This window comes from Ascaphus truei, chromosome 12 (assembly GCF_040206685.1).
Source record: "Ascaphus truei isolate aAscTru1 chromosome 12, aAscTru1.hap1, whole genome shotgun sequence".
Taxonomy (NCBI): Eukaryota; Metazoa; Chordata; class Amphibia; order Anura; family Ascaphidae; genus Ascaphus; species Ascaphus truei.
Window position 1 is genome coordinate 13,842,200 of NC_134494.1, and position 27,415 is coordinate 13,869,614.

At 45.4% G+C, this 27,415-nt stretch overlaps 1 protein-coding gene across 2 annotated transcripts in view; it reads right to left on the minus strand.

The window, feature by feature from the left end:
- The window catches only part of LOC142463906 (uncharacterized), a 114,490-nt gene that overhangs the window by 12,593 nt on the left and 74,482 nt on the right, over positions 1-27,415 (minus strand). For both annotated transcript variants that reach the window (XM_075566753.1, XM_075566754.1), the window contains 8 exons: positions 15,303-15,388; positions 12,054-12,093; positions 11,044-11,124; positions 10,129-10,236; positions 8,781-8,890; positions 3,600-3,648; positions 1,933-2,053; positions 1,182-1,276 (listed from right to left, as the gene is read on the minus strand). In XM_075566753.1, the coding sequence (XP_075422868.1) occupies positions 1,182-1,276; positions 1,933-2,053; positions 3,600-3,648; positions 8,781-8,890; positions 10,129-10,236; positions 11,044-11,124; positions 12,054-12,093; positions 15,303-15,388 (690 nt within the window). The remainder of the gene's footprint in view (positions 1-1,181; positions 1,277-1,932; positions 2,054-3,599; positions 3,649-8,780; positions 8,891-10,128; positions 10,237-11,043; positions 11,125-12,053; positions 12,094-15,302; positions 15,389-27,415) is intronic.

Sequence of the window (27,415 nt, forward strand, 5' to 3'; positions counted from 1 at the left end):
CAGCCAGGGTTTCTGGGTAATGACATGCAAATGAGCACTCAGTATCACTCTTCTAATCTATTTTATCATGGACCCCTATAAGCCTATGCCTGCCATATTACACAGCTTTTTCAGCACAGCATGTGTTAAAGAAGTGCATAGAAGTGTATGTTCCACCAACCAATTAGATTGTGAGCTCTTCGGAGCAGGGACTCCTCTTCCTAAATGTAACTTTTATGTCAGAAGAACTTCTTCCCATTATGTGTTATTTGTATTATTTGTTATTTATATGATTGGCACGTGTATTACTGCTGTGAAGCGCCATGTACATTAATGGCGCTATATAAATAAAGACATACATACATACATAGCCACTAACCCTACTCACAGATAGAAATAAATACATACAGATAGTTTTTCCAGGTAAACTGATAGATGCAGGTAGGGGTTGTAATGTATACACTAAATACCGCTGCTGACAAAGGTAGTAAAAATACCGCTGCTGACAAAGGTAGTGAATAATCAAAATCTGTGTTTATTTAATCCATAGAACACCAAGTATCCCGACGTTTCATTCCCCAGAGGCACCTTCTTCAGGGCTCTGAAACGCCGGGATACTGGTTCTCTATGTATTAAAGAAACACACATTTTGATTATTCACTACATTGTCAGTGCCGTCATTTAGTGTATACATTATACACTTACACCCCTACACATATTATATATATACTGTATGTACAAAAATACATACAGTACATTTATATATATAAATATAAACAAAAAATGGCTGCACACACTGGGCAATATACCAAAAAGATGTCATTAGTGGTGCATAGTAAAGGAAGAGAGGTATCAAGAGGAAGAAATCACGAAAGTGATCCAATATACCAGCACAGCACCTGAAGAAAAAAGTGATCCCCCCCCCCAGTGGGGACCGACACTTCAGGCTTTATGTCTGCATCATGGACCAATAAATCACTTTTTTTCATCAGTTGCTGTGCTGGTTTATTGGATAACTTCCGTGATTTCTTCCTGTTACACATAAACACAAAATAAATCTGTAAAAACATACACACACATATATAAATCTATAGATACTGTATACTGTCCTATGCTTCAGGAGAACCGGCAGTTCAGGGGCTGTGCAGTATAATACAAATTAAGGTTTGGGGATATTGCTGCTGTAATATGCATCTGGCTACCATGTGCTTCTTCAGCTTGGGGAAAACCTTGGTGAGAATTTGCTCGTGGTGACTCTGAAACCTCTGAAGCTTCGGGAAACCAGGGATGAAAAACCCTTTGGGGAGAAGAAATATGCAGGCTGTTTATAACATCAGATTTAACCAGGAAGATAAAAACCAGTACAAATATTACAGAGGGATCAAAATACAGTATCACACTATACTTACTACCTGACATTGCAAAATGTATACACAGTTTCAGAATTAAAATTATTTACATTTCTAATTATATACACACACACACACACACACACACACACACACACACACACACACACACACACACACACACACACACACACACACACACACACACCTCATTGTGTGGATATATGTGAATAGGTTTGCACACATACACACATCTAACACACACAGATACTGTATATGTTTCTTTTGTGTGTGTATATATAAAGTGTGCAAATATACGTGGAGATTTTGTGTATTCACTCGAAATATGTTAGCCTACAATTAAATGAACAGTGCAAGAACTCGTTAACACATTACTGGCAATGTGGTGATGTCTATGCACTTCAACAGAAGTTAACGCGTTACTAACAATGTGTTCACACCATATTGCACAGGATGGTTAGGTGCTTTTTATCTCACGTACACCGCAGCTCTGGGATTGCAGACTCCCGCAGAGTCTCTCCCACGTTGGGCTTGCAGTGTTTAATGACATATTGGACACACTCAGACAGCTCCCCTCTCTCACCGTGCATAGCGTGTCTCTGATTGGTCAGCAGTTGTGCCAGAGCCCAGAAAGCATCCTCCTCATTCAGGTACATGAGCAGCACGGCCGCTATCCCACTCATTCCCTGGCAGTAGGTGACTTCCTGTACAGGATAAAGTAACATGCTATCATTACCATACAACTGAAAGGGCCAGTTCCACGTAGTAACCTGATGACTGTGATGTGTTTACTGGATAAAAGGATGAGTCCAATATAGGACCAATGTGACCCAACGACCGTGGCGTGTTTAATGGGTTAAAGGGTCAGTCCAATATAGGACCAAAGTGACCTAATGGCATTGACCTGTTTAATGGGTTAAAAGGGTCACGTTATATTTAAGGGTGTATATACTGGCTCCCTCCCAAAAGTGGGTGTGTCTCTTTCCTCCCCCTGTGGAGTGAGCAATAGCTACCCTGTGTCCCATAAGGGGGATATAGGAGGCGCACCATACAGAAGGAAACTTAGATGGGCCTCAAGCCTTACAAGTAACACCATGGAACCATATGCAAGTGTGATTCACTGTCTTGGGATATGAAAAGGTGTCAGCATGGACCATCCTACTACCACAGGATCCTCGCTGGCTGGAGGCACTGCCAATGAACAAGGTACCCTGTAAACTTGCCCTGATGATCCCCCACATCATGGCGGAAGTACTCAGCCCTCCGGTTACATCACAGGTATGCACCACCTGGCACGAAAGACACTAGTAGCTGACCTGATCTCACTTCAGCCGCGCTTATAGTGCCGGCGACGTCAGCGCGACAAAACAAATGTATTTCCGCCGTCGCGTGCGCTTATAGTAGAAGCGACACGACGGCGGGGTCGCCATCGCTGGAAGTCAAGTCAATTTCATTTTTCCAGCGACTGCAGCGTGAAGTCACAGTCGCGTCACCGACACTATAAGCGCAGCCTTAGGGTGGGGGTAAAGGGGCTACAAGTATAAAGCCAGTCAACTAAAGTTTGCAACCCCCCTCTCAGTATAACAGATTCTGTTTAATTAGGAAAGAGAGAAAAGTCTCAGTTACCAGCACTGTTCTAATATAAATGAACAGGTTTAAAGCAATGAAAATAGTCATAGAAACGAGTCCTCTGTTGGCAAGATCTTGGAAAGGATAAAACTGAAAGGCAGCCACTTTGTGAACCCTGGGAAGCAGGATCTATGCTGATCGATCACGGGAGAATGAAACGATCGGCAGGTTAGGTAATTACTTTTCAATAAAGGTAACCAAAGGCTGCATATTAAAATAAATCAAAAGTTTTTTTTTTTTTAATAAAGTGCCACTTGGATTGCCTCTTCAAACCCCCCTCCTGCTGTCATCAAATGGTCCCCGTCACAGGCAGAGCCATGAACGAATCACAGAAGGTGACAGGCAGCAGAGAGATGCAGAGCACTGAACGTGGCAGCACACAGAGGGGAACCATGACATCCATTACTTGGGATGATTTGGCTGGATTATTTTATTGATATTAGATGGTAAACTCTGAGCAGGGATTACCTTCTCTGAAAGGTTGTTTCTCTGGTTAACGAACCTGTACTGTATTATAAATCCCCCAATCAAAAGATCTGTTCTTTACAGAGCGTAATTTCCAAACGGCACTGCCGATACATAAATTAGAATATACACCCACTGATAATCTGTTCAACTCACCGTGTTGTAGACAGAATAAGCCGATAATACATCAAACAGTGCCACCTGCCTGTGGAGAAACAGAATTACAAGCTTTAAAGTACTGTAGCAAAACAGCCAAAATTCTATATTTTTTTTAATCAGTTCTGTAGCATTACATTCTTTTTCCCTTTTTCAATTCCTAATGTCATTTTAAAATATTTTTTTAAAGTAATAATCCTCCTTTGGAAAGTCACATCCACGTCCTCTTTTGAAGCAGGCTCTCACACACACCTTTTTTGAGCGCTGCCCTTTGGCAACGAAGTATCACAAACACATCTGATGCCGTTTACTTCAGCAGCAGACTGTCTATTGCCAAGCTGAAAGCTGCAACACTAATGTGTTACACTTAGTAATATAATGTAACATTGCATCTACAGCATTTCACAGACTGCTGCGCAGTCAGAAGGGGGCCATTTTGATAGCCCCACGCGGCCGAGCGATCACAGGAGAACAGACAAATTGGCAGATTAGGTCATTATTTGTCATTAAAGCTACTCACACGCTGCAAATAGTAAAAACAAAACAAAAAAGATGGATCCTGGGCTGCTGCTTTAATGTGCAGTCCCTTCTGGGACCAAAATGAACCAATCGACCTCTTCATTGCCAGTAGTAATATAATCTGACACCTATACATATTTTTAAATCCTTTTCTAAACACGGCGAGCTGAGATTTGGGAGGGGTTTGATTTTCTCTGGTTTCTTCCCCTTCCCCTTCCATTCAAATAAACAGAAGGCATAAATCCACCGACCGCCACCGCGATCATCCACACTGGCAACCAACGGCAACCCCCACCCCCCCCCCAAAAAAAATCTATAACAAAAATCACACAACAATAAAACAAAAACAAACAGTAGCCAAAAAAGGCACCGATTGCCACGGTTGTTATCCACGCCTTCAACGAGGCACAGACAACCACATTGGCAACGAACGGGCATCCAAAAATTCCACACAACCAAAGCGCCTCCCACCCCAGCCGGGTTGAAGGCCCATCGCCCCTCACCCAACCGCAGAACCAACAACCCAAGAAGCAACGACCCCATCCCGAAGAACAGCACAATGCCCTGAAAGTCCACGACACCCAGAGCCGCCCCCCGGCAAGCAGATCCCCCTCTCTGCCCTCCCTTCTTCCCTCCCCCCCCCCCCCCCACCCCACCAGGTCCAGGAGACACCGACACGCCACCTGACGAGACACAACAAGCCCCACACACGGCTGTGTTGCTTCCTTTTGTGTGATGTCACTGTATGGTCGCAGGGTTGCCAGGTGGCTTGTCCAAAAATACTGGACACAATGGCGAAAGGTGCGACACGCGCGAGAATCGTTGGTGAGGAAGAACATTATTTATAAATGACCACTCCAAGTATTCACCAATTTACACCAATTTATATTCTATTTCGTAAAAAATCTGGGGAGGAGTCTTGGGAGGGAGCGCCCTTCAGAGGATTGTTTAACGAAATAGAATATAAAATAGTGCAAATTGATGGAAATTGGTGCACGCTTGGAGTGAAATTTAGAACAAATGACGTGAAGGTCAGATCATTTATAAATAACCGACCTGCAGTCATACTGTACATGGCGAGCAATACTGATCTTACTGCTCCTCCCACACATTCCAAGATTTTTGTACCCCTCCCCATCCTCTCACACCCTCCCCTGATCCTCTCTCAACCCCCCTCCCTTCATCCTCTCTCAACCCCCCTTCCTTCATCCTCTCACCCCACCTCCCTTCATCCTCTCTCCCCCCTCCCTTCATCCTCTCTCAACCCCCCTCCCTATCATCACCCCCCCTCCCTTCATCCTCTCACCCACGCCCCCCTCCCTGTCATTATCACCCCCACCTCCCCCTCCCAGTAATTCCCCCCCTCCCAGTAATTATCAGTACAGTAGCTTCCAAATTTAGACTTCAAAATCCAGCATTAAATTGCATATTGAATCATGCCATTGAATAAGTAACCTGCTCTGGCTTCTTGGGGAAGATCTGTAAGTAAGAAGGGTGCTGCAGAGATTGCAATGCTGCTGTGATGAATTTACAATGGTGGTTATTTTTAATAGATCTTGGAAATGGGAAGACTGTTAGTATAGTAAAAGAAAAGTAAGGAGGAGTGAGCAATTGAACAAAGTTGTCAGTACTGTATGTACTGTCTGTCACCCCCTTCCTCCCCCCCCCCCCAACATAACAAATAGAACAGGCAGGAAACATGAGACACACACACACACACAGTCAGGAGGCAGGACACAGACAGACAGACACAGGCAGGAGACAGGCCACAGACACACACAGGCAGGAGACAGGACACAGACACACAGGCAGGAGACAGTACACAGACACACAGGCAGGAGACAGGCCACAGACAGACACACGCAGGCAGGAGGCGCAGGAGGCACAGGACACTAACCTCTACTCCACGCTTTTCCTCCGCTCTTTGGCCCCACCCCCCAGGCTCCTGCCACCTCCTCCTGATTGGTTGCTGCTGTGTAATTCAGCCAATCAGGATGGAGGAAGCTGGCCAGCCCCCTAGCAGCAGCAGCCTTGCTCTATCCCTTCCCACGATTGGTTACTAAGTCCGGAGACATAATACCTGACAGATACATGTCCGTTTTGTACCGGGCAGAGTAACCAAATACCGGGCTGTCCGGTTCAATACCGACACCTGGCAACCCTATATTGTCAACAAGAGTTTGCACAGAAAAGGCCCCCTGTCCTCATCGTTATTGGCTCGCTAGCCATGACAGGGTGAGAGCCAGTGTTTGAGTAAACACTTGACATGTGCCTGTCCCACTCAGAGGCTCTGGTGCAAAGAAATGCTTCTTCATTTCCAAAGAAACCATAACAGACATGTTTGCTTTAAGTCTGATTTTTAGAAACAGGGATTTTACCTTTAATTAAAAGTGACATTATGTATTAATATACATGACCAGTGAGTACATACTGTATTTAGGATACTGTGACACAATGAATATAAAGCTACTCCGTTTATTATTATTTTGTAAATATGCATTTTGGTCTCGGTAAATCATAAGATTTCCCAAAATTTCAAATAAGACTGAAAATTAAAAACAAATATTATACTTCAACATTTGGTTAAAGTATAACTGATCAATAATTAAATAATATGAACTATTCTGAATAATTGTCCCAAAGCGACAGCTGTAACAATCAAAATATAATAACATTGTTAAATCAGTGCATGTGATACGGGATTAACATAAATCAGTATTGAAAATGATTCAAGGGAATTTAAAATATTTTTGTTGTTAAATAATTCAATAACATGTTACTAAGCAATAAGAACTATTCAGAATAATTATGCCAAATAGGCAACCGTAATGTAATATCTAAATATAGCATAACATTCCAAATATTTGTTAGCAAATAAAAATACCATTGTGAGCACAGTCACATCTCAGACAGGGTTGCAGACCTGTGTCTTTGCTCATTATACCTTGGCATACAATGCCGCCAGGGATTCTGGGTAATGATATGCAATTGAGCACACAGTGGCATTTGGCTGCAGTGGAAGCATTGCATGCTAAGGCCTGGACCCCGCTGGCTACTGCAGCGCCCGCTGTAACATGTGTTCCATGTTAAAATGGACAAGACACAACAGGTCACAGTGAGTGCTCATTTGCATGCCATTACCCAGAATCCCTGGCTACAGTGGAAGCATTGTATGCTAAGGAGATAACTGGGAAAGGCGGGGCTGCAGACCTGTCTGAGACATGTGAATGTGCTCACAACGTGGTATTTTTATTTGTTACAATCCTCATTTCAAAAATATAGACTTGGAAACAGAAGATTTTTTTACTAAAAGATACTAAAGATGCACAATAAAGAGCAGCGTAACCGACAGATGGAGCAGCCTTTCTTGCACCCGCCATCACAGGATAGCGTGCCATGCAGGAGCGGCTCCATTCAAACAAAAATAGCGTGCGCGATATTTATTGCGTGATTTATCAGCTTCTGACTTATTAACGGGTGCAATAACGGATGCTACATCTGTATGCTGCATGTTCCCAAACTACTAAGGGCCAGATATACAAAGACCTGTTAAGTGACTTATCGTGACATGAACTTAATGTGAAGCCATGTTTTCTCCCGTAAAGGGCATAGCGTTAATTATAAAGGCCGTTAGAGATAAGTGCGAGTCGCCAACCTTACATCTTGACCTCCCTCCACGGCGGAACACCACAAAGATTGTAGTCTACAGTGTGTAAGCGCAACCCCAGAGCGCACGGCAGCACAAACGCTTGCGTTAGAGATAATGACATGCAAATGATGCATTATCATCACATCGCATATCCGCAAAGGTTTGTTTAGTTTAACGCAGGGACTTAACGTTGCCTTTGTGTAGGTCATACGTAAACTTGTTATTAAACACATGAAATACTGCAGGGGTTTAACATAATCTAGATGCGTGTAACATCACAGCTCGGTATGATTTATCCAACATAGCGTTACTTTCCGGCGTTATTTCACTCTCCTCTTTCTCAACTTAATGCCACAACAGCAGCGTGATGTCAAAGCCTATGCTAACGACATGTAGTTTGGTCGTGGTGGTTGCATGCAAGAAGCTTTGACCGTGTTAGCCCAGGGAAGCAGAACATTTGTTCCTGTGTTAGGCAATGTCACACTACGAGACCCAATTTACCGGAGCTTTGTGAATCCAGCCCCAAGATCCCCAACTGCTCATTGTATACAGACTCGCCAAATTATTTGCCAGCACAAACAGGGTAAAGACAGAGCAAAACACCAACTCGTAGCGACTTAAAACCTTGGAAAATAATACACAACATATTTTTATTGACTATGTACAAATGGCCCAAAATTATTAAGGAGAGTGGACAGTGGGAATCAGAACGGGTTCAACCACTTAACACTGAGCTACTGTAGTTCATCCCAGAGGAAGAACGGTGTTTCCTAGTCTGCTATATTACTTTTGGTAAAGCCTTGCTCTCTCCTGTTAAAAACTGCTCCTTCCAACAAAGCCCCCTCTTTAATATGGTAAGATTCGGAGTTAACAATACACAGTTAACAATGCAGCTGACAATACATTGACTTCACAGACTTCAATGCATTACTGCCTCTGTACTGCAATCCTCTTCATACTGAATTGGGAACAATGAGCATAAAACAGGCGTGAGATGAGATTGTGTCACTTACTTAACTCCATAACGTTCTCGGAACATGATGTGATTGCGGAAGGTCCGGTTCACATCCAGATCGATCTGTTTGATCTCCGTAGAATAGGTCTTGGCCAGATCCTTCATTTTCTACGACGATGAAAGAATTTCTCATTAGATGGAAGATTCCAATTATTGTGTAATGGGTCATCCTCTCTTAGAACAAAGGTGTACTAATGGCAGTGACATGTTTAAGGGGTCAGTCCCTCCTAGGAACAAAGTGTAATAATGACAGTGACATGTTTAAGGGGTCAGTCCCTCCTAGGAACAAAGTGTAATAATGACAGTGACATGTTTAAGGGGTCAGTCCCTCCTAGGAACAAAGTGTATTAATGACAGTGACATGGTTAAGGAGTCAGTCCCTCCTAGGGGCAAAGTGTATTAATGACAGTGACATGGTTAAGGAGTCAGTCCCTCCTAGGGGCAAAGTGTACTAATGGCAGTGACATGTTTAAGGGGTCAGTCCCTCCTAGGAGCAAAGTGTACTAATGGCAGTGACATGGTTAAGGAGTCAGTCCCTCCTAGGGGCAAAGTGTACTAATGGCAGTGACATGGTTAAGGGGTCAGTCCCTCCTAGGGGCAAAGTGTACTAATGGCAGTGACATGGTTAAGGGGGCACATGTTGGTGATTGATGCCCTTTATACCTACATCATTGAATAATAATAATTAAAAAAAAACACTATTCCAACAAGGGTATTCTTCCAGAGCTGAAACGCTCTGTTTTCAGATCCGGGGACTTCCCGGTTCCAGACATACTTTCAGTTTTAGGTGCCAGTGTTTTCCTCCCGTCCTGAGGATTCAAAATGGCCGCTGGGCCAATAAGAAGCCACAACGGATGATGTTGGGTCTCCATAATAGTTAAAGGGCACGGACAATCATCTTTAAAATACTCCGAAGTGAACCGCCACCAAAACTCAAATTATTTTAGGAAATATCTCTGGATGACCCCCGGTTCAAATCCGGTTAAAAAAAATAAAATCTAACAGATTGCTGCTTTAAATTGAGAGGGCCCTCACTTCCAAACCCCTCTCCCTCCTTTCTCACCCACGTTCCTCTCTCGCTCGATTCTCTCCCACATCTCCCTTTCCCCCACTCCCTCCTTTTTCTCCCACGTCCCCTCTCTTCCATATCCCCCTCTCTCCCATCCCCCCCTCTCTCCCACCCCCACTCCCTCATTTCTCTTTCACGCTCCCACCTCATTTCTCTCACACGCATTCCTCATTTTTCACATGCCCTCTACCCCAGTTCACCCTTTTTTCTCCCTCATATCCCTTCTCTCCCTCCAATCATACACACATTGAGGTCTTACAGTCTCTACGATACATACCTCATATTTTCCCTCATTCTCAGACTTCATGACCTCAACGTCCAAAAGAAGTGACCAGACCTGACCCCTCACTTGCAGGGGAATCCCTTTGTACACCCTGCGGAACATCTACAGAAACAAATACCAAGGTCCATATATTTTTAATGATTAATGGTCTTTTGCTTGCTACAAAATAAGAGCTTACAGTATATCTAACCAAAGCACAGCCCTCAGTATATAACCTGCACATTATTAATTGAGTATGTTGTATAGTGTGCAGGTTCCCGACTTTGTTTAATATGCATCCAGCGATGTTCATGGAACACTTTTGTTGCTGTTTTGTGCTGACCACATGTCCACATAACACACACACACACACACACACACACACACACACACACACACACACACACACACCCTCTGTGCAAGGACCGAAAAATTGGCTATATTTGGACGTTAATATACCCTTTGACGCTTACTTCCATGTGCTGTATTTATTACTTTAGACCTTCTTTTGGACGTTTATACCTGCTGTATTTATTACTTTAGGTTTCGGTGACATGTGCTTTTATTGATTAATCTCAAATACGTGCACAAACAAATTGACTATTTTATATCTCTGAAGGATGCTGCTGTTTTTTGTATTGTGTGTGCGTGTGTGTGTCAAGAGAGGAGAGAGAAGAGAGAGGAGAGAGAAGAGAGAGAAGAGAGAGGAGAGAGAGAGAGAAGAGAGAGAAGAGAGGAGAGAGGGGGGAAGAGAGAGAGAGAGGGGAAGGGAGAGAGAGGAGGGAAGGTGGGGAGAGAAAGCAAGGTGGGGAGAGAAACAAGAGAAGGGGGAGGGAGGGGAGAGAGAGGGGAAGGTCGGGAGAGAGGGGAGTGTCGGGGGAGAGAAATAAAGAGAGAGAGAGGAGATAGGATAGAGAGACTAATTGTTACCTTCTCGCTGTTCCTGTATTTTGACCATTTCTTCAGCATCTTGAGCCATTTGTCCACACGTTCGATCTCCTGCAGCTTATTCTGGAGACCAGGAGAGAATCTCAGTGATTTACATGACAATACTGTATCGACATTAACCCCTTTCAGTACAAGGCCTGCGATGGCCCTGATGGGGTTAGTGTGCAATGGCGACGTTTGCATTTGGGAGAAGGAAAATAATTATAAAGGAGTGAGAGAGTTAGAATGAGGAGGAGACAGGGGAAAAGAGATGATGGAAAGGATAAGGAAAATAAAAGGGGGTAGGAGAGGAAAGGGGATGCGGTAGATGGAGAAAGAGGAGGGAAACGTGGAGGTGGAGAGGAGGATAAATAATTAGGAGGAGAGGAAAAAAAAAAAAAGGAGCGCCAAGTGAGAGAAAAAGAGAATTAAATAGTGACTAACAAAGGCTGCGATTATAGTGCCTGCGTGAGCGGGACGTTGCGCACGTGAAACAAACTAGGCTGGAGGGCGATAGGGAAGCAACAGGGAGGCGTGGTGGAAGCGTGGCTGTGACGTCACATGAGTGGTTCGCCTTCATTGGCTCCTCGGTAATCTGTCGCTCTGTAGCATTTGGTCGCGCGCACTATGTGCCCCTTCATTGGTCTGCATTAGTTTGTTCCGGCGGCGAGCAGCATCGCGCGTCACCACTATAATCGCAGCCTTTGGAGGGGGAGTAGGTAGTATGATACATTATATTGAACCAACAGATCGTTGATAAGTTACAAGCTATCAAACCTCACAGGGTTCTTCATCAGAGAGAGAGATAGAATGAAAGAGAGAAAGATAGATAGATAGAATGAAAGAGAGAAAGAAAGGGAAAGAGAGAGGGAGCGAAAAAAGGAAGTTGAAAAGAGAGAAAGGAAAAAGAAGGAAGGGAAAGAATGAGGGAGAGAAATAAAGAGAGAGGAGTAAATAGAGAAACGGCAACAAAGAGGAGAGGAAAGGAAGGGTAGAAAGAAAGAAAAACGTACCTTCTCCTCCACAGCGCTGCGTGAAGGCAACTCGTGTTCACTAAAAAAGCAAGAAAGGAATCCGAGCTCAGTTCACATGATCATGAATTCATGGTTTACTGGCCCTGGGTAACAGGAAGGGCCAAGGTGTTGGTCTTGAATACGTAGAGTAAGCTTATAAATTCAATTCCAGTCTCAGACACTTACTGTTACTCACTGGGTAATTCACATGATCTCTCTCAGGCCTTAAACTTTACCTTGTAATGTCTCCAGGAAAGAGACGACTTGTGCCAATATGAGGCCAGCATAGAGCTATTATTCAATGTATGATATCAATGTTATATATATATATAAATACAATACACACAAGAAAAAAATAAAAAGATATTACGCTCCCTGCCAGGCTCCCTAGGGAGGTCCCATCGAGGTAGTTGCGTGTTTGACATCAGCAATAATTTACCTTTTCTCAGGGTGCTGTCTGTGGTCGGTGGAAATGATGAGCGCCAGGAGTTTTTATAACACAACTTCAATGTTTATTTTTGTTCCCATGCTTAGGAACATTGCAGTCACTGGTACTTACAGATTAACATAATTATATTTCATCCATACTGCTATCACTGTTGATATTTGTCTTCCCAGAGTGCCCACTCAACACTTGTGGGAGGCACATTTACTTGATAGAGTAGTTGCGTCATACTGTAGACCGGGCCCCCCTTATAATACCATCTTGGAGGTCCCTTTTACTGCAGGCCCCTGCTGAGATCCTGACCTGTTCTGTGTAACCTATCCTGCCCTGTTCTGGAGATGCCACTTCCTCATAGGGTACTCAATACTGTGGATGGGGATCCGCTTGTATGGCCAATCCCCAGACATTCTGGTGGCTTTTATGCTTTGGCCATTGAGGCATGTCTGCATTCCTGTTACTGGGATATGCTTTTCTCATTGTGGCCATACTATGGGATCCTAACTGATGGGGCACTATCCCTAACTGCAACATAATAAAAGGGGGGCCTGATCTATACTATGCTTTAGGGAACATATCCCCTACATCTACTCCCTGGGGGCACCTTTCCTTCTGCCATGCTGGAACTTTCTGCTTCCTCCTCTATAACTCCTGTAACACAGTACAGCAGGCCTGCACAACTCCAGTCCTCGAGGGCCGCAAACAGGCCAGGTTTTCAGGATATCCCTACTTAAGCACAGCTGGCTTAATTAGTGACTCAGTATGACTGAGCCACTAATTGAGCCAGCCGTGCTTAAGTAGGGATATCCTGAAAACCTGGCCTGTTTGCGGCCCTCAAGGAATGGAGTTGTGCAGGCCTGCCGTACAGTACCTCTGTGTCACCACAGGGTGAAGCTTAGCATCTGCTGCATCGCCATTAACTCCTCGTTCGTAGTACACTAATAAACCCACAAGGGGGAGGTTTTTATATCAAACACACACAAAAGGAAGTCGCTCACACTATATATACACTAAAGGCTAAACCAGAACCCAAAAATAAGTAAAATCCTAATATCTTAGTTGTCAAAATCAAGACAACAAATAATACAAAAATAAAGTGAAACCGATGGTGCTGAGGGATAAAGATAATATTAAAACACAGAAAAAAGACCAACAAGAACCCTAAATAGAGCACTCACAATATGCCTGGAATAAAGAATAAATGAGAAACAAAAACCTGGACCCACAGTGAAAGTAGAAAAATGGCAAAGTTTTTAATTATAAGCAGTAGAACACACGAACATTTAAAAACATATACGCACTAATGGCAGCCAAGCAACAATGATAAGCAAGAACACATATCAAAAATAGGTATACAAGACATGAAAAAAATGTTACTGAGAGCTGAACTAAAAAGCCAAAAAATGTAAGATTGTTATATATATATATGATATACGATACCGTTTTGACACGAAATCAGAGGGCAGCACTCAGGTAAGTAGGTAAATAAGTATTTGTATTAGGAAATGACACAAAAACCGACGTTTTGGTCCCCCAACTTGACCTTTCTCAAGGTGTAGTGCAGGGGGCGCAAACTTTTTTCCCTCCGCCCCCCTGCCTGATGTCCTCCTCTCCGCGCGCCCCCCTGCCCCGATTCCCGGCGCCTGGACGTCACGTTGCCATAGCAACATGGCGTCACATGACCCCGCGGCGTCATTTGATGCCGCGTTGCCATGGTGACGCGTCTCCACATGCCGGCTGAATCAAGGTAAGTATTGTTTACAGAGGCCCTGCAGCTCCCCCAGCCCTTAAGTTAAGTGCCTTCGGGAAGCGCGCGGGGCCTCTGTAAACCCCACGCCCCCCACCGGTAATCTCGAGCGTAGCAGCGTCAGGGAGAATGCCTATGATAGCGTGTATGAAGAAGCACTTGCTGCTGCATTGCGCATGCGCAAAGAGTCCGCAGCACTAATTTCCGGCTGACGGGATTCAAACTGGCTGTATTTGCATCACAGCGATCCCCAGGCAGGTTTTTTGGCAGTTTCTTGCCAGATACAATTGATTAATTACTCTGATGCAATTAGTGTGATTAAGCCGCACTTGTTTTGTGAGTTATATATGTGTACACTGTCTCCCATGCACTACACCACCTTGAGAAAGGTCCCGTTGGGGGACAGAAACATCGTTTTGTGTGTCATTTCCTAATACAAATACTTATTTGCCTACTTACCAGAGTGCTGCCCTCTGATTTCGTGTACAAACGGTATTGTTTACACACACACACACACAGGCAACTCACGAAATGTGTGTGTATATGTAAGTGTATAATATATATATATATATATATATATATATATATATATATATATATATATATACATACAGTGGTCGACAAATCACCAAAAAATCTACTCGCCGAACAAAAAAATCTACTCGCCACCTAGTACCACACGTGTGCTGCTTGGGCCAATAGGAGCTCGCCACGATGTTAAATCCACTCGCCCGGGGCGTGCAAATGTATAGGTTTGTCGAACACTGTATATATATATATATATATATATATATATATAAATATATAAATATGTATATATATATATATCTATATCTATATATATGTATATATAGATATAGATATATATATATATATATGTATATATATATATATATATATATATATATATATATATATATATATATATAATATATATATTACACACACACACACACACACCATCCCTGCTGCTGAGGAACACGCGCCCTATTTTACAAAATCAGACAATTGTAATATTACATCAATATCCTCATTATAATAGGATGTAATTACTACTTACTGTAAGAATCCAAATCTGTCAGTGACTTTGTACAGAGTGAAATCGGCGTCCTCCCAGGGGTCAATCTGCGCCCCGTGCTGCCTTCCCTAAGAGACACAACAGCAATGGAAATTAGACACATTGTCTTACAAAATGTCTTACTTGTAAAATGTATAATAGACCAGAAATAAAAAGTATGCATTTATTCTACATGTATTCCAGTACATATGTATATTCTATACCCGTACAGCATGTATTGTTTTAATACTCTTGTGATGTACAGTACTGAGCATGCGTACAGTATACAGTACTGTATTGTACAGTATGCCTGGACAGTACTGTATGTTCTAGAAACTCTGTATTTTGTTACAGTATAAAAAGGAGACAATGGAACAATTTAAAACAAATCAACATTTTCTTTTATTGGTGAAGTACAAAAACATTTATTTACAAATACAATTTAAAAACATTTAAAGTGTACAGCAATTCAAAACATTAACAGGTGTGTGGTTTACTGCTAGTGAAACCATTTATGTACAGAAAGTCAAAACATTTACAGTAGGATGGTGTACAGAACAGTCAGTCAGGCCTGCACAATTCCAGTCCTCGAGGGCCGCAAACAGGCCTGGTTTTCAGGATAACCTTGAAAAACGGGCCTGTTTGCGGCCCACGAGGACTGGAATTGTGCAGGTCTTGTATAAGTAAAAACATTTCTTTATTAATACAAGTTAAAACACGCAACAACGGGGAACTTCCGGTGACGTCACCCGGTATGGACGGCTGCTAGAGGAGCTCCTGAAACCCGCGGGTTATACAGCGACTAAACCCCCACTTAAACTTCAAATTTATGGACGAAAATAGTCCTATCAGATAGACAAACAGAAGGGGAATGTCAAAAACAAAAAAAACGAATAACCAGGCTGTTACCAAATTTTTCTCACCGTCTCAGCGAGGGAAAGCAAGCGCTATGAATCCCCAAGATGGCGGCGGACCGCATGGCGCTACCTCCCAACCGGGGAAAAAGACCCAGCCGAGAGAGAGCCCCCCTACAAGCCCAGAACAGGCAATAACCAGGGCATATTTGGAAGACCTGATGGCGGGAATGGCTGCCACCCTCAAAACCTCCTTCCAAACGGAATTGCGGTCTGCGGTGAGCGACATAAGGAAGGAAATCTCAGGGCTAACGGAAAAGACCACTACCCTAGAGAACAAGCTATCCGAATCCCTACAAAGACAGGGAGAAGCGGAAGAAGAGATCAGCCGCCTGGGTGAAGAGATCTCCCTCCTCAAAGAGGGCATGGAAGAACAAGAAAACCGTGACCGAAGACAAAACATCCGTGTGAGAAATGTTCCAGAGTCAATCACACAAGAACAGATTAGGCCTTACCTTCTGGAGTTCTTCAATCTGGTCTGCGGGGAGAAGGAGGAAAAGGAGATGGAAATGGACAGAGCCCATCGTGCGCTAGGACCCAAGTCTGACGACCCAAAACGCAGAAGGGACATTATAATAAAAATGCATAAATATACCTCAAAAGAAAGAATTATTTCAGCATGCCGGGACATGGGAGAAATAACTTTTCAAAATGAGACACTACAAGTGTTCAACGACTTGTCAAAAGCAACAAGAGACCGCAGACGGGAGCTAAAGCCACTGACTAACCTGCTCCGGGAGAAGGGAATACAGTACAGATGGGGCTTTCCGTTCAAAATCTCGGTGAACAGAAACGGAAAGTTCCTGTCCCTGAAATACCCCGCGGACATGGCCCCATTTGCAAAGGCCTTGGGCCTAACCCCTCCTCAGGCATGGCTATCGGGCAACCTACCATCTGAAGACACCGCAGGAGACCCGCCCCGGACATCGGAGAGGATTGCGGCCCAGCACTCCAAAGACAAGTAAGTAACAGCCGCCACCGCACCCAAACAACACCCCCCTTCACGATCCCGAGAGAGAGAGGAGACCCACAACTACACTGAGGGATATCCCATCGGGCCGGAGCTGTACCTGAAGAGAAGCCGCTGACCTCCCGATCAAGACGACACTGAAGACCGCTGCCCACGTTGGAACACGTGTCATCTGTTCCCGCGATGGCACCGAGGCGAATCCCGCCAGCCGAGTCGAAATCCTGGTCCACACTCAACCCGACCGGATGGAGCGGGATCGTGGTTTCCCTGTTGCCGGTTCGCAATGAGGGTCTAGTTCCAGACCTTGTTCTGCCATGCCCCGATCCCCAGTCTTTCAGACGAGGCTGCAGGGGTGTTCGTTCCACCCCCCTCTTCAGCCGGTGGTCCCGATCTCACGGGATGTTTTTTTTTTGGCCCATGGGGGGGGAGGGGGGTGCGACCCATCAGCGGGCAATCAGCGGAACCTGAACCAGCGGAAACGCATTGACGCAAGAGACGGAGGACAACTGCGACCCTGAGGACCCATTTCAGCCGACTTGTTTCAAAGGACACACAAACACAAGTTAAGGTTTTGTGCCCTGGAGGCCGTGAGTAGCATAATAAAAAAGGTTATACCATAGAAAGTACCCCGCAGCACCCCCCTCCACCCGTAGCAACCCCAACCCAAGCACATAGCCCCCCGCCCTTCCCCCCCCCCCCTCCTCCCCACCCTCCCCCCTCCACTCCACCACACGTCCCCCCCCTTCCCCCCGCATCCCCCCTCCCCCCTCTCACCCCCCCCCACCCTGGTTTCCTTTCCCACTCCCCCCCCCCCCAGCCCCCACCCTCCCCCCCACTCCCAAAACCCAGGTCCACAGTACATGAGAATGATACACATAAACCCACGACCCACAACCGAAAAGTATATATAATGTGTGGAATGCCCCTATGCCTCTCCTTATACTTCCCCCTCTCTAGAACGACATTCAGAGGAAGTAAAAGTACATAGAAAAGCTATGAATACCCTCGCTGATCTCTAAACAGCACATAGCATACTGATGGGACAGAGTGATACAATAGATGTAACACACAAAAATGTGAAATGCCTGTACTGCATGAAATGTTCCGTCAACCTCCCCCCCTCCCTCCCCCCTCCCTTCCCCCCCCCCCTCCCTCCCCCCTCCCTTCCCCCCTCCCCCCTCCCTTCCCCCCCCCCTCCCTCCTCCCTCCCCCCTCCCTTCCCCCTCTCCTCCCTCCCTCCCCCCCTCCCTCCCCCCTCCCTCCCCCCCCCCTCCCTCCCCCCTCCCTCCCCCCCCCCCTCCCCCCTCCCTCCCCCCCCCTCCCTCCCCCCTCCCTCCCCCCCCCCCCTCGACGCTAGATAAAGTTGAAAAATATACATAATGTATGATGTGCACCTGTGCCTCCCCTAATAGACCTGAGCTGACTCTCAGACAGTGTACAAGATTCCCATTACATAGAGTGGTATGAGAGTTACAACATATAAAAATGTGAAATGCCTGTACTGCCTGAAATGTTCCATTAACCTCCCCCCCCTCCCCTCCCTATCCCCTTCCCTTCCCTACCCCCTCCTCCCCCCATTTTCCCCCTCTCCTTTTCCCCCCCCCTCTCTTCCCCCCCCATCCCCCCCTCTCCTTTCCCCCCCCTCCCTCCCCTCCCATTCCCCCACCTCCTTTCCCCCCCCCCTCTCTCCCCCCCTCCCTTCCCCCCCTCCCCTCTCCCCCCCCCTCCCCTCTCCCCCCCCCTCCCCACTCCCCCCCCTCCCTCCTCCCCCCCACTCCCCCCCCTCCCTCCTCCCCCCCACTCCCCCCCCTCCCTCCTCCCCCCCACTCCCCCCCCTCCCTCCTCCCCCCCACTCCCCCCCCTCCCTCCTCCCCACGGGTGCTATACAAAAGTTGAAAAATATATGCAAGAAGAGATATGTACCTATGACCTTCCTTGGAACAGAACCTAGAGGAAGCAAAGGTCCATAGGAAAATTGAATGTGCCTAGGCTGACTGCCAGATAGTGTATAGCATACTTATTGTACAGAGCGATACAACTGACGCAGCATATAAAAATGTGAAATGCCCACACTGTTGGAAAGGAACCGCAAACCCTCCCCCCACCCCCACATCCACCCTCCCACCCCTCCCGCCCCTCCCCTCACCCCTCCTGCCCCCCCCCTCCCCCCTAGCCCCCCACCCGCCCCCCTCCCCCCCACCCGCCCCCCTCCCCCCTAGCCCCTCCCCCACCCACCCCCTCCCCCCCTGTAATATATAAAAGTTGTGAATTAAACGCAATGTGGTTTATGCACCTATGCCTTTCTTTGGAATAGAACCCAGGGGACGCAAAGATTTATAAGAAAACAAAAGGTGCCTTGACTGATTCCCAGATAATATAATGCATACTAATAGCAAAAAGTGGTATAATGGATGCAACATACAAAAATGTGAAAAGCCTATATTGTTGGAAAGGTTCTGTCAACCCCCCCCCCATCCCAACCCACCCCCCCACTATCCCACCCCCCCCCACCCCCCCCCCACCCGCCCACCCCACCACCCCCCCCATCCACTACCCCACCACCCACCACCCCCCCCCACCAACCGCCCCAACCCCCACCCCCCCCACCACCCCTCCACCCCCCCAACCCCTCCCTCACCCCCTACCCCATCCCCCCCCCCCACCCCCTTCCCACTCAGACGAAGCAAACTGACAAAAGAAAGTTGAAACTGCTTGGGTGGAAAATCAAAATGTGCAAAGTGAGGCTGTGGTGTAATACTAAGCAACAGATGTTGTATAAAAATGCAAAATGTTTAAACTGCCTGAATCACACCCTCACCTCCCCTATCTTCCCTCACCCGTGGATTGAGAATTTACATAAAAAAGGGGTTAAGTAATTTCTATAGAGGGTTTGGACCCCTCAGACGTCCAACGGTGGACTGACCCGGAACCACCCCAGAAGGGCTCTTATAGCCCAAATGCCGGCTGTTCTTAAAGCTGGCAAAAGTTTGTTGAGACCTTTTCAAGGCCTCGTTACAACCTATTTCTATCAGCTGACCCTGTCCCAGCTGATCTTCGCCCTACCCCCGTTGACCCTCCCCCACGCCGCCCCCCCTCAGTTTAAAATAGCTATCTTAGCCAAAAAAAACTCACAACTCCCACACCTACAGAGATATAAACTAGACTCAGACTTACTGAATCAGGGCCCCTCAGATGGGAAAGATGAGGCCTTACGACACCCTCTAAAAAAGAACCCAAATGGCTAGCCAAACCACAATTAAATTCACCTCTCTCAATGTGAAGGGCCTCCAGAATAACCGTAAAAGGAGGCTAGCACTCCAAGATATGAAAAGATCAGGGGGGGACATCATATTTCTACAGGAGACCCACTTCACATCACAAGACCCCCCAAATTTATTCAAAAAAGTGTTCCCAATGTGTTTTTTCGCATCATTTACTAGCAAAAAAAGGGGCGTAGCTGTCCTGATCAGACAGGGCACCCCATTCAATCACATCAAAACAACTGCGGACCCAGAGGGTAGATTCCTAGTGGTATATGGCTCCTTAGCGGGCTCAGCGATCGCTCTTATCAATGTATATGCCCCAAACGAGAACCAGACCGAATTCCTAAAGAAAGTACTCGAGGGCATAGACCCGGGATATCTATCATCGATGATAGTGGGAGGGGACCTAAACATGGTCCTCAACCCTACCGAGGACAGATCGACCACAATGGGTCCCCCCCGCACAACCCCCTCCCAGATCACAGGGAAAAGGTTTAGGGGAATCTTGAGCGAGTTTTCACTGGTGGACATCTGGAGAACCCAACACCAGGGCCAGAGAGACTATACTTTCTACTCAGCACCTCACCAGACCTACTCTCGAATAGACCACTTTCTGGCCACAAAAAATGTGGTGGCGGCAACAACTGACTCCGACATAGGACCGATCACATGGTCTGATCATGCCCCAATTACCATAACCTTGACAACACCCTTTGAAAAGACAATAAATTACTCATGGAGGCTAAATGACTCACTACTCAACCATCCTGAGATAGAAAGAGAGATTAGATCTGCCATTCGAGACTACTTTTTTTTTAACTCAGGATCCGTCTCCTCTCCAGCAATCCTGTGGGAAGCCCATAAGGCAACCATTAGAGGGAAATTCATCTCCATCGCATCCCACAGGAAAAAAGCCCGCCAAAAACTAATAAAGGAGCTCACGGATGATATCAAAATAATAGAACAAACTCATAAAGCTAACCCCTCAAAAAAAATATATAAAACATTGACAACAGCTAGAGCAAAACTTAGACAAATCCAGCTGGAGGATGTTGAGAAAGCCCTTAAATGGACCAACCAACAATATTATGATAAAGGGAACAAGGCAGACAGACTCCTAGCGACTAAATTAAGAGGGGTGCATAAACGGTCCCAAATCACGGCGATCAAGAGTAGGTCTGGTGAGATACAACATAGTGACAAAAAAATAGCAGCCGAATTTACAAAATTTTACACCGAACTTTATAACCTAAGATCCAAAAAGAGCCGCCCCGAATCAGCAGCATCTGAATTAATAGCACAATACTTAGATAAGTGTCAACTCCCCATACTAACGGAGGAGGAAAACACAGTCCTCAATGCTGAGATTTCAAAAGAGGAACTGGAAGAGGCGGTCAAATCATTAAAAATCACTAAGTCTCCTGGCCCAGATGGCTTCACTAATGTTTACTATAAGAGATTCTTGCCAGTATTATCCACGCATCTCCTAAGAATATTTAACGATTTTATGGAAGGAAATCAAATCCCTACGTCAATGTCCCTGGCCACCCTGGCCATAATACACAAAGAAGGCAGGGACCCGATGCAATGTGGAAGCTACCGTCCAATCTCCCTGCTTAACTGTGATCTCAAACTATATAGCAAAATACTCGCAAATAGATTGAATCCCATTTTACCAAGATTAATAGATAAAGACCAAGTGGGATTCGTAGCAGGCAGACAGGCCTCGGACAATACCCGAAAGATAATTGACATTATTGAACATGTCCATCTCACAGGGACCAAAGCATTACTCCTTAGCTTGGACGCAGAGAAGGCGTTTGATAGAATAGACTGGCTATTCATGGACCATGTTATGCGCAAATTCGGCTTCAAAGACGCATATCTAGAAGGAGTCCGTAGATTATATCAAAATCCATCTGCAACAGTAAAACTACCAGGGGGCAGTAACCAGAGATTTGAGATTACTAATGGAACTCGACAGGGATGCCCCCTATCTCCTCTCCTCTTTGCATTAACCATAGAACCCCTAGCAGCGGCAATAAGAACAAATAGAGACATCAAAGGAATAGAAATTGGACACAGGCAGCACAAAATATCACTATTCGCAGATGATGTCATTTTAACCCTGACGCAACCCCAAACATCCCTACCTAACCTCCAAAAAGAACTCCGAGATTTTGGAGATATATCAGGCTATAAAATCAATAACGATAAATCGGAAGCATTAAATCTAAGCCTGCCAGAGCCAGAGGTGAAACTCCTCAAATTAAACTTTAACTATCATTGGAGCTCCTCGAGTATCAAATATCTGGGAGTAAAGATAGCGAGGAACTACCAATCCCTATATCAACAAAATTACCCGACCTTATTCCAGAAAATTAAACAAGACCTAGCGAAATGGGGAGGATATCAAATATCATGGATCGGGAGAATGATCTCGGTTAAAATGAACATACTCCCCAGATTATTATATTATTTCCAGACGCTCCCGGTCCACATCCCTGGCTCAGAATTAAAGAATATACAAAAACTAATCTTCCACTTCATTTGGCAGGGTAAGAAACCCAGAACCGCTAGGACAGTTCTCATGGCATCAAGGGGAAGAGGAGGACTTGGGGTCCCAGACATCACAAAATACTACCTAGCCGCACAATTGCGACAGGTGGTAGTCTGGAATGCCAACCCAAACCAATACTGTTGGCTAGACATAGAATCATACTACGCCGGAACGCCTTCACTACCAGCTTGCCTTTGGTCCCTGAGCAGGGAAGATATGCAGAATAGTAAACTCAAATTAGGTCCAATGAGACACACATGGGAGATCTGGACGAGATGCAAATATAAATTTAAGCTCACTTCGCCCCAATCCCAACTCATACCAATTCACAAAAATCCGAAATTTCCTCCTGGTTGTGAGCCCAGACAGCTGGATCAATTCAAAGTAAAAAATATTAGAACGATCGCTGACCTCGTGAGCATTGGAGAATTCCTGAGCTATCAAAATCTACAAACCAAATATGAAATAGCAAAGTTGGACGTATTTAAGTATCTACAAATTCGGCACTTTGTTCGAACCTTATCCCCAACGTTGAAATTTCCCCCTCTCACAGTTTTTGAGCGGCTTTGTCGAGAAACAGACCACCAGAAAGGTCTTATAACACAAATTTACGCAGTATTAGAAAGGGCTATAGAAGCCCCCACCCATGACTATATGCTGCATTGGGCAGCAGAATTGGGCATAGTTATAGACCGAGAGGACTGGGAAAGAATTTGGGAGAATGCCTCAGGAACTTCCATATGTACCACAATCAAAGAAAATATATATAAAATACTGTTCCGCTGGTATCTTACCCCAGTTAGAATAAACCAAATCTACCCCCAGGCATCCGATCTATGCTGGAGAGGTTGCGGTCAAAAGGGGGACATGGCACACATTTGGTGGACATGTCCGGAAATTCAAAAATACTGGGGAACCACTCAAAAATTAATAGAAGAGGTCACCGGCCTCAAAATCCCTGTCGACCCGCTGACCTACCTGTTGGCCAGGCCCCTAGAAAATGTGGACCGACCAACAGGTAAATTAATCTCCTTCATCCTAACAGCGGCTAGATGTGCAGTGGCTGCCGCCTGGAAGAAAGTGTCTCCCCCCTCAAAACAAACGATAAAAAATAGGATACAAGAGGTAATGAATATGGAGAAACTATCGGCTTTTCTGAAAAGATCCACGGACTCCTTTAATAAAACATGGGACCCGTGGCTAACCCATATGGCACCCCCACGTCCCTAACCCAAAGATGAAAAGTAAAAAGAACGAGTCTAGAAACTCCAGTAGAAATACTCTGAGGACGTAATAAGCAACAAGTATCCCCCCCCCTCCCCCCTCCCCACCTTCCCTTCCCCCCCTTTTCATACTCTTACTCTCTGTTTCCATACTCGCGCCACCCTCACAACCCCAGGAGGGCCAGGAGGGCGATGAGCTTTCCTTTTTCTCTCTGGTTTCTTTAACCAAAAAATGGAGAAAACTTGTATTAGGCTGTATTAACATATATGACATGTACATTGTGAAATAAGTATTTGCCTAATAAAAAATTTTGGAAAAAAAAAAAAAAACACGCAACAACTCCTTTATTAAAGTACAGAAAGTCAAAATATTTACAGTAGGATGGTGTACAGTACAGTAAGTCAGGTCTGCACAATTCCAGTCCTCGAGGGCCGCAAACAGGCCTGGTTTTATCCTGAAAACCGGGCCTGTTTGCGGCCCTCGAGGACTGGAGTTGTGCAGGTCTTGTGTAAGTAAAAACATTTCTTTATTAATACAAGTTAAAACAAGCAACAAGTCAAAAAATAAACAGTTGAACAGTCACGCAAATTCGATCCCCACCAGATTGTCCTTCCAGGGCCGATGCCTTGTATGACGCAAAATGCCATTGATGGAGTCTCGAACAATTTTCAGTAAAGGATCTGAAATTGAAAAATAGCGCCGCAATTCCTCCACAATAGTCCTTCTTAAATTTTCAGGAAGCGCCCCTTTTTCGCGATTTCCTTCGTAGTTTACATTTTTGGCCCACCCGCAGTACACCAAGTAGGACACATGGTGCTTAAAAATTAACATGCCATACTTCTGGGGTAAACCAGCACTCATCACCCTATACTTCTCCCTGAGTGCCGGTGGCAGCTCGCGCAGGATGATGTCGGGCACCGTATCGATGCAAGCGTATGTAGGTTGGATTCTGGGAGCGGGTGTGCTTGTGACGGTGGGCGAGGGTAGGTTTTTTGGGAGGAAGCTTTCCCCATGTCTTGGTCGCCGTGTTGTCTCCTGGCGTGGTCTTGACGGGGTTCTCATGTTATCCTCCTCGTCAAAGGCATACATGTACACAAATTCTTCTGGTGGAGGGGGTGCGCTTGGTGTTGGAAGGTGGTCGAAGGTCCCATTCATAACATCCATGCCACCCTCCTGCTCCGGCGTCGGGGATACAGGGGCATGAACACCGAGCAAATTATGTATCCCCGCTATGTCAGTCTCTATCTTCTCCATCCGTTGATCCATCTTCTCCATCCGTTGATCCATCTTCTCCATTCGTTGATCCATATTTAGCATGGTCTCTAAAAGAAGATCTATCTTTACCAGCATAATAGAGATCCCGGGGATATCGACACTTAATCCATTCAGCAGGCGGTCTAACGAGCTGGTTCTTGTGCATGGGGTGCTGTGGACATCTGGGTGGATGGGTGCTACGGAGGATGAGATGGGGGTTCCCTGGAGAGAAGCGGCAGCGTCGTCGAAGAGGGATGGAGAAAGTGACCTGTGGATTTCTGGGCGAGAAGCGGCAGTCGTCTAAGCATAATGGAGAAAGTGACCCGTGGATTTCCGGGAGACCAGCAGCAGCGTCGTCGAAGAGTAGTGGAGAAGATGGGCTGTGGGTTTCCGGGAGAGCAGCGGCAGCGTCGTGGACGAGTAGTGGAGAAATGGGCTGTAGATTTCCGGGAGAGCAGTGGCAGAGACGTCGAAGCGTAATCGAGGAAGTGGCCTGCGGGTTCAATGGGTTGGACGCCATTTGTTTTGCCTTGAGTGTACATCACCGAATTTCTTCTTGACATAATAAGGCTTACGTGTATTAAAACCCGTAGCCTTTGGGGTCAGCAGAAGGTTTTCTTTATTAGCCTTAGCCTGTCGCTTTGGCCTTGGCTTGGAAACGGCTGCCGCCTTTCGCTTTTTCTGTGTGATAGGCATTGCAGAGGCGAGTGGCTTCCTGCGTCCATAGAATCAGGGTTGATCCATGGAAGCAGATGGCACAATGCAGTATCTTGACAAGGGCAAGTTCAGATACAGATCATCGAGTGGTGGGCTATGCAAAGTGTGTAACCTTTTATGCATGGCGACGAGGTACAGGTGTTAAAAGTGGGCATACTCTAATGTGAGTCATTAACGTATAAATACACCATCCATTTTGTGGATTCACTGCACATTGAATACACCGACTAAACATCGAATATACATTCTTGTGCTTGTATTTCTTTCTACTCGCAGCTACAGTATGCCTGTTAAAAAGATTTCAAAGGATCTCAGCATGAGCATTAAGGAGATGTACACGAGCGGACAACGAATTACAGATATCCAACGCTGGTTAGCTGCTTCTGGCCTCGTTGTGCCATCAACCACCGTGTGCTATCATGCACACGGAAAAAACAAACAACGCACGAGGACACCAACGGTAACTAACGCGTAAGTATATTTATATAACTATATAATACAGTATATCTATTATTGTTTATATTGCTGCATATTAATAGAACTATATAGTATAGATCTATCTAATTTTATAGTTGTTTCGGTATATTTATATAACTACAGTATATAATACAGTATATCTATTATTGTTTATATTGCTGCATATTAATAAAACTATATAGTATAGATCTATCTAACATTATGGTTATTTCTGTTTATTTCTATTACTATATAATACAGTATATCTATCTATTATTGTTTATATTGCTGCATCTATAATTGTTTACTGTAAATGATGTGCTGTACTTGTGGCCTACTGCACTGTAATTTACCGGATTGTTGTTTTTCTGTACACTGTAGGGAGACAACTCTTCTGGTCGACAAAATAAGTGAAGAGAATGATGAGAAGAGTGCCTTAAGGGTCAAATACACTCTGCTGCAAAATCACAATCTCACTGTATCCGAGACCAGCATAAAGAAGATGAGACGCAGAATTGGATGGAAATATGGACGTGTGAGGTTAGTACTGGACAGTACAGGAGGTTAAAGTGTTGTTTAAGAAACTGTACTGTACCTATAAAATTATTCCTTGTCATTACAGAGCATACCCTATGATAAGGGACGTTAACAAGATCAAGAGAGTGGTCCAGGCCCAGGCATGGATCGACAGTGGAGAAACTTTCCAGGATTGCATCTTCACCGACGAGTCTACTGTATCGCTGGAGAGATTTGCCACC